Here is a 14,486-nt window from a genome sequence, read left to right on the forward strand (position 1 = left end):
CCACTATTTTCAGTCATTTGACTTTGCACAGCTACTTATGGCAGATCACTGTGGATAAATCATCCTAAATCAAATCAGCTGGAACATAATGTTTAAAAAATGAAATGTTAAGGTACCTACTTGTGGGGTAGGTAGATAGGATGGGGAGGGAAAACTGATGGGAATTTTGCAGTTGTTTCAGTTGCATTTCATCTTTACTGAGTAAATTGTCTTCAAAAACTTGCTGCAGAATTATTTGCAATAAAATTAAAAGCCATTTTCCTTTCCTTTTCAGTAAAGTGTTGCTGAAAGGAATGCTTTGATGAATTTGACAGCTATTGGTCATTCACAATTTATGGTGCTAACACTCATTTTCCCATACTGCTGCTTTGCAAAGAAGGGGGGAAATCACTCAGCTGACTGAGGCTGTCTCGTGTACTGTGTTTATGAAAACAGAAACATCCTGAAACTTTATAATGCCCAAACCATGCAGAGCTGCAAATAATGAGCCCCTTTCCCTCTCCTCTCCCAGTTACTCTTTGTAATTAGGATTATTAGTTGTTCTTTAGTTTGTTCAGCAAGCAAAATGGCCATGTACAGATTTGCAACATGACTAGTCTTTTTTTCTGCTCTGTCCCTGAGTTTACCTCGGAGTTATACATCAAATTACAAAAACACCACTACCTTGTTTTAAAGATTTTTAAAAAGCTCTTTGGAGCTTGAGGATTTAACTTGCACACTTGTATACGTAGCACAGAAATCATTTTAAAATAAAGCTCTTTGGAGCATTGAAGATTTAACTTGCACACTTGTATACATAGCACAGAAATCATTTTAAAATCAATAATGCAGGAGTCTTTCACTAGTCTCTCACTGGGAATGTCTGAGACCTGGTCTGGCTCTTTGCTCCTCATAACATCAACTGGTTCGTCACTGTACATCTGTTCTAATAACAGTAAACTTCTCCAGCGAGATAAATAAGTGCATTTCTTCAATCTGAAAAATATGCCAATGATGCAAACCCACTTCCCCCCTAAAATGGCATTCATTTAATTTACAGCTGTGTAGCCCGCTCAAGTTATTCATTAACCACCACTATATTAAAAAAAAAAACAAAAACAAAAACAAAAAAAAAACGAACAACAACAACAACAAAAATACCCTACTGTCATTATGCATGGCATATTATCCCGGATTTCCTCAGTTTCTTCCTCATGTGTACTTACTGAATTATTTTCCCTAGTATAAATAAGTCCTGATCCCTCCACATATGCAGATCCATGTAGTATAACACTCATAAACTTGCTAAGCAATATGCCCTAGTTCTTATAAGAGAACAGTTTAGGAACCAGAATCCAAGTAGTCTTAGTATATAAAGTTATTTGTCCCATTTCATATCTTTATCTATATTCTTCATATAGATTCCCACTGTGCACGCTTTCCACTTATTTAATACCCTTAAATAAAATTATAATTGAAATTAACCTTTCCACTCTTTAAACAAGTGAATTTTTCACCTGCCCAAGGCAAGGTAATAGACATGCTTGGCTGAGCCTACTGACCTTAGTATACTGGATTTTCCAGTCTTTTAGTGGAGCAGGTATGATCGCCTCTGCAGGTTTGGCTGGGGTCTGCTGCTCCTCACTTGTAGACATTTTTGACCTGGCCCCTGAAACACAGGTGAAGAGAAGTTCTAGACAAGCTCAGCGGATTTTGTCCAGATTGAGCACTTAAGCTTTATTTGTTCCTTTTTATCTGAATGGACTGGGGATTATTTGCATACTGGGATGTGATTGGATGAACCAACTAGGAACAAAAAGAAAACGACACTACTTATTTGTTACACCTAAGGTGGAAAGGCTCTGACTTTCAACTTAAATCCTAAGACACCATTTCTCTCCAGACCCGCAGCTGCACTGGGAGATAGTTTATTATTTGCAGATGAATTTATTTACAGAGCTAAAACCTGTGACAACAAGAATATGCAGCTGCTTCAACTACTGTTGCTGAAGTCTCTCTCTTTCCTCCTCCTGCCTCCTTTTTCTTTTATGTTACCATACAACTTTTATTTCTCAGACAGACTTCAGCAAAAGGAACAAGGCAGAAATCTTTCGGGGCTCCCATTTCTGGGAGGTGGAAGAAAGAAGAGAGACCCATGTTCTTTTTTTTTTCAGCTAAAGAGCTTCTTCATAGCCTTCAATCATACTGTACTTTACTGTTTGCAAAGCATTCTACCTAAGTTGTCATATCACTATCCCACAACAACTCTTTTGAGGTAAATATCGTCCCATCTTTTACTGATAAGGAAACTGAGATGCAATGATGTGCCCTGGTTATATCACTATAAAGTGTGGGCAGAATTCTAACCCAAGACTATCCTGACTGGATCCATTACAAGGCTCTGTCTCACTTTAGCTAACTTTGAAACTGACTGGGACACAACAATTTTTCATTATTTCTTACCTTGCTTATTCTGAATAACCATTTTAGAGGAAGATATAAAATGTTGATTACCTTGGCCTTGAATGACAGCAGCAATATAAAAATAATGGTGGCAGTGTGGTATTTTAGAGTGGGCTGGATGCCTGGGTTTAAATCCTGATTAACATTCACTACCTGGGTGACAATTGAACAAGTCATTTCCTAATCTGGGAATTAGTTTCTTCATCTATCACTTGGGAATGGTAATACTTTCACTTACTCCCTCAATTTATTGTTGGGAAGAAAACTCATTGAGGGCTATAAAAATTTGATTTATTTTTGATCAATAGGAGACAGCTCAATGGTAGGTATGAAGCTCAGTTTCTAATCCATTAAACCCCTATTATACCTTTCCCCATCTGATGTTTTAACTCTTCTCTCTCTCTCTCTCTCTCTCTCTCTTCTCTCTCTCTCTCTCTCTCTCTCTCTCTCTCCTCTCTCTCTCTCTCTCTTCTCTCTCTCTCTCTGTCTCTCTGTCTCTGTCTGTCTCTGTCTCTCTGTCTCTCTCTGTCTCTCTGTCTCTGTCTGTCTCTGTCTCTGTCTCTGTCTCTCTGTCTCTGTCTCTCTGTCTCTGTCTCTCTGTGTCTCTCTGTCTCTGTCTGTCTCTGTCTCTGTTTGTCTCTGTCTCTCTGTCTCTCTCTTTCTCTCTCTCTCTCTGTCTCTCCCTTTCTGTCTCTCTCCTTTTGTTTTGGAAAAAAAAAACAGTTTTTCTACTTCTCACAAAATATGTTTTTTTTTTAAAAATATATAATTAAACAACAGCTGTTACTTAATTTGGTTAGATCCATGCCCTGGCAGCTGTTTTCTTGTGGTCCCTTGTTTGCTCACCACTTGGCAGTTGTCTAGGCATCCAAATACCAATTGGCTTGATGAAGATAGGGTTAAAGCTGTGGTCCTCAAATTAAAAGCCCTCTAGCATACTCGGCTCACAACCTCATTTCTCACATTGTCTTCTTCTATCATGTTTTACTGATATAAAAGACAAGTCACTTTTTATTATCCAGTGCATTTTACTTGGCAAATCCGTTACTGTAAACTATTCCATTACTGTAAACTATAAATCGCATTGTGAATCTTTGAAAATAAATAAATACATTTCCCAATAGAGAAGTGGTCAAAGAATATGAGCAAATAATTCTCAAAAGAGTAATTGCAAACCAGTAACAACCATATGAAAGAGTGCTTGAAAACACCAATAAGAAGAGAACTGCAAATCAAAACAGCCCTCTGGTTTCATCTCATCCTTAGCAAATTGGCAAAGATAAAAGGGGAGTAATATTGGAAGAGTTAGGCAAAAATGTGCATGTTAATACATTGTTGGTAAAGCTAATTAGCCCAACCTTTCTGGAAATGCATTTGTAATAATGCAAAGAGAGTGATTTAAAAAAACCCAAACCCTTTGATTTAGGGATTCCATTGCTAAGCACATATTTCAAGGACATAGAGGTTCCATACCCACCCAAATATTTGCAGTGGAGCTTTTTAGTAGTAAAGAACTGGAAATGTAAAGTAAAAAAAAAAAAAGTTAAAAAGTAAAGGGGAAAAAAGTAAAGAACCATCAAATGGAGAATGACTAAACAAGTTGCTACATGAGTAAAGTAGAATATTACTGTGTTGTAGAAAATTATAATCTCAGTAATACAGAGAAGCATGCAAAACATTAACTGATGCAAAGTGTAAACAGAGCCAGGAAAATGATATCATAAAATGATTACAATGATGCAAAAAGAGAGAAAATCCACAGAAAATGCTTTAAAAAAAAAAAGACCACCTGCCAGAACAGATAAGAGAGGACCCTCTCCCTTCACCTTTGTACAGTAAGGATTTGGGCCAGAAGCATCAATAGGTATGGAGGCATGGACCAATAGTGTGAACCACTGCATTATTATATCCGATTTTTTAGATGTGTTTCTTTTCTTTCTTTTTAAATTCTTGATTATAAGGCATGACTTTTTGAGAGAGAAAGGGATTACAACAGGGGAAAATCTAGGCAATATAAAAAACAAAATATATCAATCCAAATATTTTTAAAGAAAATGAATTAGTAGTCTTACTACTAATTTCTTTTACCTGCCTTCCCATCATTATTTGCTGTTCTTATTCTTGCTGTTTCATTTAATTCAACAAACATTGATTAAGTCTTCTATGAGCAAGATACATGTAGTTTAGCAAGCATCTCAAGTCAAAAGAATTTCTGATCTCAAGGTGCAGAAGCTGCTTTGAGAATGAGTCTGTGTTTCACCTTTGTCTTTTTAATCCCAATACCTAATCAAATGCCTTGCTTATAATAGGCACTTAATAAATGCTTGTCATATTAGATTTGGAAACAGAATATTTGGGTTTGAGTCCCCAACCCAGGTCCACTACTTAATAACTAAGCAATCTTGGACAATTCCCTTCACTATTCTGAGCTTCAGTCTCCTCATCTGTAAAATGAGAAAGTTGGATTATGTAGTCTCAAAGGTGGCTTTGGCTCTTAAATTTACACACAACATTGAACAACTGCCAACACCTGCTTTTCACATTTCTTTTGCAAAGACACTGAGCCATATTTAATGAATATATATTGAACCTGTATTTCTAATTTCAACTAGGCCCTATGGCTATATGACAATCCTTTTATTCACTAAATCACAGAATTTCAGCTTTGAGAGAATCTAGAAGCCACCTAATTTCAATTCAAATTAAAGTCAGGAAATATTAAGTTCTTGTTATGTGGAAAGAAAGAAGGAAGAAAAGAAGGAAGGACAGGAGAAAGGTAGGAAAGAAATAAGGGAGGGAGGAAGGGAAAGAAAGAAGAAAGAAAAAGAAAAAAAACCTGCATACAAGAACCTTATGTTATGATTTTTGACTTGGATAGCATAATATGTACAGATAAGAAACTTATTCAAATTAACTCCAAAAGGCAGACAATACTAGTAATTGGGAGAAAAGAATCAGAGAAAAAAAATCTCATAGTTTGGGGCACTAAACTATACTTTGAAAGGAGCTATGAATTCTTTAGTGATGGAGGTGAGGAGAGAATGTATTTTAAATAGGAAGGGCCATTTGTATGGAGGTGGAAGGTAAGATACTCTGTAGCTATTAAGACTGGTTTGAATGGAACAGAAAGTTTACAAGGGTAGGACAGGAAATAATTCTGTAAAAGTTTGTTGGAAGATATACAATGAAGGGCTTTAGATTCCTATTCATCTCTCATTGACTTCCATTATGTACCCTGCAACAGCTGTTCCTTAACTTTTTTGACAAATGTCCAACTCTACTTCCATTTCTGTCCCTTAGCAAATGACCTACATTTGACTTCATCTCTTACTTTATGGAGAAGCAGTCACAATACTTAGTCTCTTTTCTTTTTCTACCATAATTCAAAATTTTTATTTAGCACTGTTCAACCTAACCCCCATTTTTCTGAATTGGAAGATAAAGTTGAACTACTTTTTAGCAAAGCCCAATACAAGTGAAAGGGAAGAGAGAAATAAAACAGTTTGTTGAGCCTCTTTTTGTATCCTAGTACTTAAAGAGAGAGCTTGGCAAATAATAGGTGCTTGATAAATGTTTACTGAAAGACTGCCGATTGACAGGAACTGAAATCTAAGGAAGGTAATAAGACTGTTTGGGGATAAGTGAGATGTAAGAATATGTTATGTCTGAGGGGAAGGAAAATTTTTCCCTCCAGGAACCTGATTTACCTTCACTACTGTCTTTCCCGCTGTCTACAAGTATTTTTATATCTCACTTATCCTGTAGTACCAACACCACCATCTTGATCACTACCAACTTTTTTTTTGTTCTACTGCCTTTTCATTTTCAGGATTTTACCATCTCTCCTTGCCCTCATTAGTAAATTTAGGGGGAAAAAAGTATGTATTTCATTGACTTTATTTTCTAACTTTTCACTTATTTCTTAATGCCTTATAATTTAGCTTCCATCCCCATCACTATACTAGGACTCAAGCAGGGGTCCTCAAACTTTTTAAATAGGGGGCCAAGTTCACTGTCCCTCAGACTGTTGGAGGGCCAGACTATAGTGAAAACAAAAACTTTGTTTTGTGGGCCTTTAAATAAAGAAACTTCATAGCCCTGGGTGAGGGGGATAAGCGTCCTCAGCTGCCGCATCTGGCCTGCGGGCCTTGTAAATTCTAATTGCTAAACCCAGTAGTGTATTTTCTCTGACTTATCTCCTTAGTGCTTATTCACGCTTGGCTGTCAACCACCTCTTGCTTTCTGATATTATCCCCTTTTGTTTTCCCCTAAGTCTTTGACTTTTCACTCTTGTGTCAATTAGTGAAGGATTGAAAAGAATTGGAATATGTTTGTTTATTGATGGAAGGGAGTCATTAGGGAAGTATTATTTGAAGACACCTGACAAAGGATACTCATATACCAGGATCTAGAACCTCAACTAGGTCCTTGCTCAACACTACTATTTTATCCTTACTTAAAACTTATCTCACTCCTCACAGTGAGTTTCAAATCTATTTTTTTTTTTTTTTACTACCAATGGTGATTCTATCTCAAATGTTTAAGGGATGGGATGACTGAGGGGCAGGAAATTGTTCCTCCAAAGACCTTATTTAGTGATTATTCTTCTCTACTTTTTCTGTGTCTACAAGTATTCTCATATCTCATCCATTTCACAACAGCAGCACCTTTTCTCCCCTACCCTACTGCCTCTCAATTCCTAAGTTCTTATTTCATTAAGAAAATTGAAAATTTGATGTAACCTCTTTCAGGTTTTCTTCTCTATTTTTCAGCTTTTCAGTATCATCACTTAATTTATCTTCACTATATCTTTCCTTAACTTCTCTGAAACTTTTAACACTATTCACCACATTTCATCCTCCTGAATATTTTTTTCATCTTTTGGCTTCAAAGACACTGTATTCTCTCAGTTCCTTCCTACTTTTTTGGTTGATTTTTATCTCAAAGACTATACCCTTTTGATCCCATTCCCTGATGCCTCTATTTGGATCCCGGTATAGTAAGCTCCCAAATATTCCTTCACTACTGATTCCTTTCTATCTGTAAATAAAAATACGCCAGTTCTCCTGAATCCTAAACATATCTCTTGATAATCCTTTTAGCTCATGTTTCTAACATCTTTGTCTTCTTCATTCCACTACTAAACTACTTACAAACAGTAAACAACCAATCAATGCTTTCATTTTATTACTACCCATTCTTTGTTCAATCCTTGCAATTGAAATTCTACCTTAAGCCTCTTACTGAAACTACTCCATTAAAAGATACCAGAGATTTACTCATTTCCAAATCTAATACATTGAAATAATGCTCATTCTCCTTGATTTCTATGGGTTTTGATACTATTGACTATCCTATCCTACTGAAGACTTATCTTTTGACTTTGGGGAGACTTTTAACTCCTGGTCTTTCTCCTACATAGTTTCCTACCTACTTATTGACCCCTTAATGTGGATTTTCCTCATCAGTGTTTTGTCATGGAGTCTTTACTTTCCTCTATTATCATTTCCTTATAAAACTCATTCATTGCCATCACTTGAACTATCTCTTCTATGCAGTTGACTTTTAAGATTATATATTACTCTTGACCTTTCTTCTGCATAAAATTCGGGACTCCCATCTTTAAATTACTTACAAAATCACCTTAGTGTATTTCCTATTAGCTCCTCAAAATCAATATGCCCCAAACTGAAATAATCATATTATCCACTTAGTTCTACCTTTAATGTTTCTCTTGGTAATACTACCATTTGACTAGTCTCACTTATTCTCTATTTTAGGGTTGCTATATCTTCTCTCATATTGCTCATTTTTAATAATTTACTAAGCCAAATAAGTCATACTTATGCAAGATCTTTTACATCTCCTTTGTCTTTTCCCAATGCTTCTGCCTTAATTCAGATATTCTTATTGCCACCTGCCTGAATGATTTAATAGAAAGGTCAGAAAAAGTCCACATCATGTTATTATAGAAGTTTGCTAAAGAGAAGTGTGAATAAAAATTAAAGATTTCTCATTCTTCCTTAGCTAGTATAGCAGATATTGCTTTACATAAAACTGAGAAGCTGTGGGGGTGAAGTTGAACAGTTTCCTTACCTATGTCTTTCAATCTCTTTTCTGTTTAAGAAAGTGGAGACGTAGGGAAATTTACCTCAGGTTGGAGATATTATAAATCCTAAAAAAGCTAAGATGAGATTCTAACCATAACTTAAGTGACAGTTGAATGGAAATACCCAGGGAATCCAGTAATATCAAGACAGTTTAAAAAGAGAGCAGTTCAGCATTTAGTTCAGTTCAGAGGTCATATGAAGAAAAGCAGTTAACAGAAGAATTCTAAGAAGAGTTCAAGGGGGTAGAATTGATGTTAGCATATTTTTCTGTATCTTCTAGTTCAGACTGCCTTGGGAACAGAGAAGCTCACAGCTACTGGCTAATAAGAGGCCTGACCAAGAGAACTGCATCAAATTCCATAGCTATTAGTGGGGAATACTTATTGGGGATAACTGTAGCCTTTAACTGAGACAACTTTTTAGTGAGTTTATAGTTATTGTTTGAGAATGCTGATTGAGGAGAGTTATTAAGATTCTCTGAAGAGAAAGACTTAACTATAGCAAGCAATTTCCATCCTGTTTTGTGGTTGTCCAGGGTAGTTAAAAGAGCCAATATCATAGCATTCTTTTATTTTACATTTAATTTTTATTTTTTCTATGTCACATGTAAACAAAAAAATTTAACATTCATTTTAAAAAGATTGAGTTCCAGATTCTCTCCCTCTTTTGGTCCCTCTGAACTTCCAGAGACAGCAAACAATTTTATATAAATTATATATTGTAGTCATGCAAAACATTTCCATATTAATCATGTTGCAAAAGAAAATAGAGAAAAAATCCCCAAGAACAGCAAAGAAAAAAAATTTAAAATTAAAAGTATGTTTTAATCTGCTTGCAAACTCTTTTAATTCTTTGGAGTTGGATAACATTTTTCACTATGAGCCCTTTGGAATTGTCTTAAATCATTGTATTATTAAGAATAACTATCTGTACAGTTTATTGTAGTATAATACAGCTTTTACTATGTGCAATGTTCTCCTTGTTCTGCTCATTTCACTTTGCATCATTTCATGTAAGTCTTTCTAGCTTTTTCTAAAATCATCTTGCTTATCATTTCTTATAGCATAATGTTATTCCATCACTGTCATGTACCACAACTTGTTCAGCCATTCTTCAATTGTTGGGCATTTTCTCAATTTTTAATTCTTTTTCACCACAAAAAGAGTTGCTATAAATATCTTTGCACATATATGTTTTTTTGCTTTTGTTTGATCTCTTTGGGCTATAGATTTTGGAATGGCATTGCTGTATTCAAAAGTGCTAACATGGCAATAGCAAATTTATTCTGCAATAATAGCAAAACATTCTGATGGATATGGCTCTTTTCAAGAATGAAATGATTCAGGATAGTTCCAATAGTCTTGTGATAAAGAGAGCCATCTGCACTCAGAAAGAGGACTGTGGGAACTGAATGTGGATCACAACACAGCATTTTCACTTTTTTGGTTATTGTTTACATTTTTTTTCTTATTTTTTCCTTTTTTGTTCTGATTTTTCTTGTGCAGCATAATGGTGGAAATATGTATAGAAGAATTGCATATGTTTAACATATATTGTATTATTTTCTGTCTAGGGAAGGGAATGTGTGTAAGGGAGGGATAAAAATGTAGAATTTGTTATAATCCTTTGGGGAAAGTTCCAAATTATTCTCCAGAATGATTTAATTAGTTCACAACTCCACGAACAATGTATTAATTAGTGTCCCATTTTTTCCACATCCCCTGCAGAATTTGTCATTTTCCTTTTCTGTCATATTAGTCACTTAGATAAGTGTGAGGTGGTATGTCAGAATTCATATACCATGATTTATTTAGTTATTCCCCAATCCATTAGTTTTCAATTCCTTGGCAACACAAAAAAGAGATACCATAAATATTTTTTTTTGGCATATGTGTGTCCTTATTTCTTTTTTATGATTTTTCTAGGATACAGACCCAGTAGTGGCACTGCTGGGTCAAAGAATATGCACAGTTTTGTAACTCTTTGGGCATAATTACAAATTGTTCTCTAGAATAGTTGGATCATCTCACAAATCCACCAACAATGCATTAGTGTTTCAGTTTTTCCATGTTTCCTCCAACATTTATCCTTATTTTTTCCTGTCATCTTAGCGAATATGATAAAAATGAGGTGGTACATCAGAGTTGTTTTAATTTGCATTTGTCTAATCAATAGTGATTTAGAGTATTTTTTTTATGACTAGAAATGGTTTAATTTCTTCATCTGAAAATTGTTTATACCCTTTGACAATTTATCAAGTGGGGAATGGCTTTTATTCCTATAAATTTGGCTCAGTTCTCCATACATTTAATAAGTGAGGCCTTTATCTGAAACACAAAATATAAATTCCCCTCTTCCAGTTTTCTGCTTTTTCTAATCTTGGCTGCATTGGTTTTGTTTGTGCAAAACCTTTTTATTTAATATAATCATAATTGCATTTCATATTGTATTTCATAATGTTTTCTAGTTCTTCTTTGGCCATAAATTCTTCCCTTCTCCAAAGATGTGACAGATAAACTATCCCTTATTCTTCTAATTTGCTTATGGTATCATACTTTATGCCTAAATCATGTACGCATTTTGACCTTAATTTTGGTATGAGATATGTTATATAGGTCCATGTTGAGTTTTTGACATTATTTTTCAGTGTTCCCAGCAACTTTTTTTTATTATAGCTTTTTATTTACAAAACATATGCATGGGTAGTTTTTCAACATTAACTCTTGCAAAGCCATCTGTTCCAATTTTCCCCCTCCTTTCTCCCACCCTCTCCCCTAGATGGCAGGTAGTCCAATACATATTAAATATGTTAAAGTATATGTTAAATACAATGTATGTATACATATTTATACAGTTATCTTGCTGTTCAAAAAAGATCAGATCTAGAAAGAAGGTAAAAAAATCTGAGAAGGGAAACAAAAATGCAAGCAAACAACAACACAAAGAGTGGAAATGCTATGTTGTGGTCCATACTCATTTCCCATAGTTCTTTCTCTGGGTGTAGCTGATTCATTTTATTACTGCACAATTGGAACTGATTTGGATCCTCACATTGCTGAAGAGAGCCACATCTATCAGAATTAGTCATCATATAGTATTGTTATAGAAATGTATAATGATCTCCTGGTTCTCTCATTTCACTTAGCATCAGTTCATGTAAGTATCTCCAAGCTTCTCTGAAATCATCTTTCTGGTCGTTTCTTACAGAACAATAATATTCCATAACATCCATATATCACAATTTATTTAGCCATTCTCCAATCAATGGGCATCCACTCAGTTTCCAGTTTCTTGTCACTATAAAAAGGGCTGCCACAAAGATTTTTTTTTATTTTTAATTTTATTTTTTATTATAACTTTTTATACACAAAACATATGCATGGGTAATTTTTCAACACTGACCCTTACAAAAAACCTTCTGTTCCAACTTTTCTCCTCCTTCCCTTCACCCCCTCCCCTAGATGGCAGGTAGTCCTATACATGTTAAATATGTTAAAGTAAATGTTAAATATATGTATACATATTTATACAGTTATCTTGTTGCACAGGAAAGATCGGATTTAGAAAGAAGGTAAAAATAACCTGAGGAAAAAAACCAAAAATGCAAGCAAACATTAACAGAAAGAGTGGAAATGTTATGTTGTGCCACAAACATTTTTGTACATGTAGGTCTCTTTCCCTTCTTTAAGATCTCTTTGGGATATACGCCCAGCAGTAACACTGCTGGATCAAAGGTTCCTAACAACTTTTGTCAAATAATGAGTTTTTATCCCAGAAGCCGCAGTCTTTGGGTTTATCAAATAATAAATTTCTAGATTATTGTTTCTTGTGTACCTAATCTATTCTAGTGATTCACTAGTCTGTTTCTCAGCTAGTACCAGAAGCTGCTTTATAATAAAGTTTTAGGTCTGGTACTGCTAGGCCACCTTTGTACTGATTCTCTTTATATTCTTGGGGTTTTCTTTTTCTAGATGAATTTTATTATCATTTTTTCTAACTCTATAAATAATTTTTGACAGTTTGATTGATATGGAACTGAATAAGTGGACTAATTTAGGTAAAATTGCCATTTTTATTATATTACCTTGGCCTACCCATGAGCAATTGATATTTCTTTACCTGATTTTATGTGTGAAAGATGTTTTGTAATTGTGTTCATGTAATTCCTTGGTTTGTCTTGGCTGGAAGACACTCAAATATTTCATTTTGTCTACACTTATTTTAAATGTAATTTTTCTTTCTATCTTTTGCTAATGGACTTGGTTAATTAAGCCCACCATTCTATTTCTTAACTAGTACAAGATTGTTTTGATGATTACTGCTTTGTGATACTTATTGAGATATGGTACTGCTAAGCCACCTTCATTTACATTTTTTCCACTGATTCCTTTAATATACTTGACTTTTAATTCTTTCATATGAATTTATTATGAATTTTTCTAGCGCTATATAAAATTTCTTGATAACTTAATTGGTATAACACTGAATAAATTAATTTAAATAATTGTCATTTTTATTATATTGACTCAGGCTATTCATGAGCAATTGATATTTTTTGTTTAGCTCTGACTTCATTTTTCATTTTTATGAAAAGTGTTTTGCAATTGTGTTCATATAGTTCCTGGGTATGTATCTGGGCGTAGAAGCTCCAGTATTTCTTATAGTCTGCAGTTATTTTAAATGGAATTTATTTTTATCTCTTGTTGCTGGGCTTTGCTGGTAATGTATTGAAATGCCAATTATTTATGTGAGTTTATTTTGTATCCTGCAACTTTGCTCAAGTTATTAATGATCTCATCTATGTTTTTACTTGATTTGTGATTCTCTAAGGATATCATCATATCATTTGCAAAAAGTAATAATTTTGTATCCTTTTTGCCTAGTCTAATTCCTTCAATTTCTTTTTCTTCCCTTATTGGTATGGCTAGCATTTCTAGAAAAAAAAATTTAAAAATTTCAATAGTGGTAATCATGAACACAATTGTCGCCCTCCCCCTCCCCCATCTTTTGAGAAATCATGCAATTTTTTGTTGATTTTGTTGCTGATATAGTCAATTATGTTGGGAGTTTTCCATATTGAAGCAATTCTACATTCCTGTTATGATTCCACCTGGTCATAGTTTATGATCTTTGTGATGTATTAATGTAATATCCTTGCTAGTTTTTTATTTAAAGATTTTTATATCAATATTCATTAGGAAAGTTGCTCTATAGTATTATTTTTATGCTTTTTGTCTTTTCTGGTTTAGTTACAGCACCATATTTGTGTCATAAAAGGAATTTGGTGGGACTCCTACTTTGCCTGTTTTCCCCAAATAGTTTATATAATATTATAATTAATTATTTTTAAATGTTTGGTAGAATTTACTTTTAACTCCATCTGTCCTGGGGAATTTTGCTTAGGGTTCTCATTTATGAATTGTTCAATTTCTTTTTTTTAAGATAGAGTGACATATTTTATTTCTTTTCCTGTTAATTGGAGTAATTTATATTTTTTGCAAATATTCATCACTTAGATTCTCAAATTTCTTGGCAAATAATTGGGCAATATAGTTTCTAATAATTGCTTGATTTCATATTTATTTGTGGTGAATTGACCCTTTTCATATTTTGATATTGGTATTTTTTTATATTTGATATTGATTTGATTTTCTTCCCTTTTATAAATCAAATTGATCATTTGTTAATCTATTTTATTGTTTTTTAAAAATCTAATTTTATTTATGAGTTTCATGCTTTTCTTACTTTCAATTTTATTAGTTTCTCTTTAGATTTTCAGGATTTCTAATTTTTATTCTTTTTCCAGTATTATAGTTTCCTTAATGTTTGTTGTATAGTATGTTGAATAACTCTCAAAATAACTAGAATAGATGATCAACTGGACCAGAGAACAAAGTTTGGTGGAAAGCACTAGAGGACAGTTCCTGTTAGGAA

General features: G+C 33.9%; 1 protein-coding gene across 3 annotated transcripts in view; it reads right to left on the reverse strand.

Annotated features, from left to right (window-relative positions):
- The window catches only part of ALDH1A1 (aldehyde dehydrogenase 1 family member A1), a 66,983-nt gene extending 58,300 nt beyond the window's left edge, over nucleotides 1-8,683 (reverse strand). The window contains exons 1-2 of one of the 3 annotated variants that reach the window (XM_051998437.1): nucleotides 8,594-8,683; nucleotides 1,542-1,648 (exon numbers count right to left, since the gene is read on the reverse strand). In XM_051998437.1, the coding sequence (XP_051854397.1) occupies nucleotides 1,542-1,634 (93 nt within the window). In that variant the 5' untranslated portion in view covers nucleotides 1,635-1,648; nucleotides 8,594-8,683. Of the gene's footprint in view, nucleotides 1-1,541; nucleotides 1,698-8,538 lie in introns of those variants that run through there. The other 2 variants (XM_051998428.1, XM_051998419.1) reach the window with 2 other exon arrangements.
- Between the last annotated feature and the right edge of the window lie 5,803 nt (nucleotides 8,684-14,486).

This window comes from Antechinus flavipes, chromosome 1, assembly GCF_016432865.1.
Source record: "Antechinus flavipes isolate AdamAnt ecotype Samford, QLD, Australia chromosome 1, AdamAnt_v2, whole genome shotgun sequence".
NCBI lineage: Eukaryota > Metazoa > Chordata > Mammalia > Dasyuromorphia > Dasyuridae > Antechinus > Antechinus flavipes.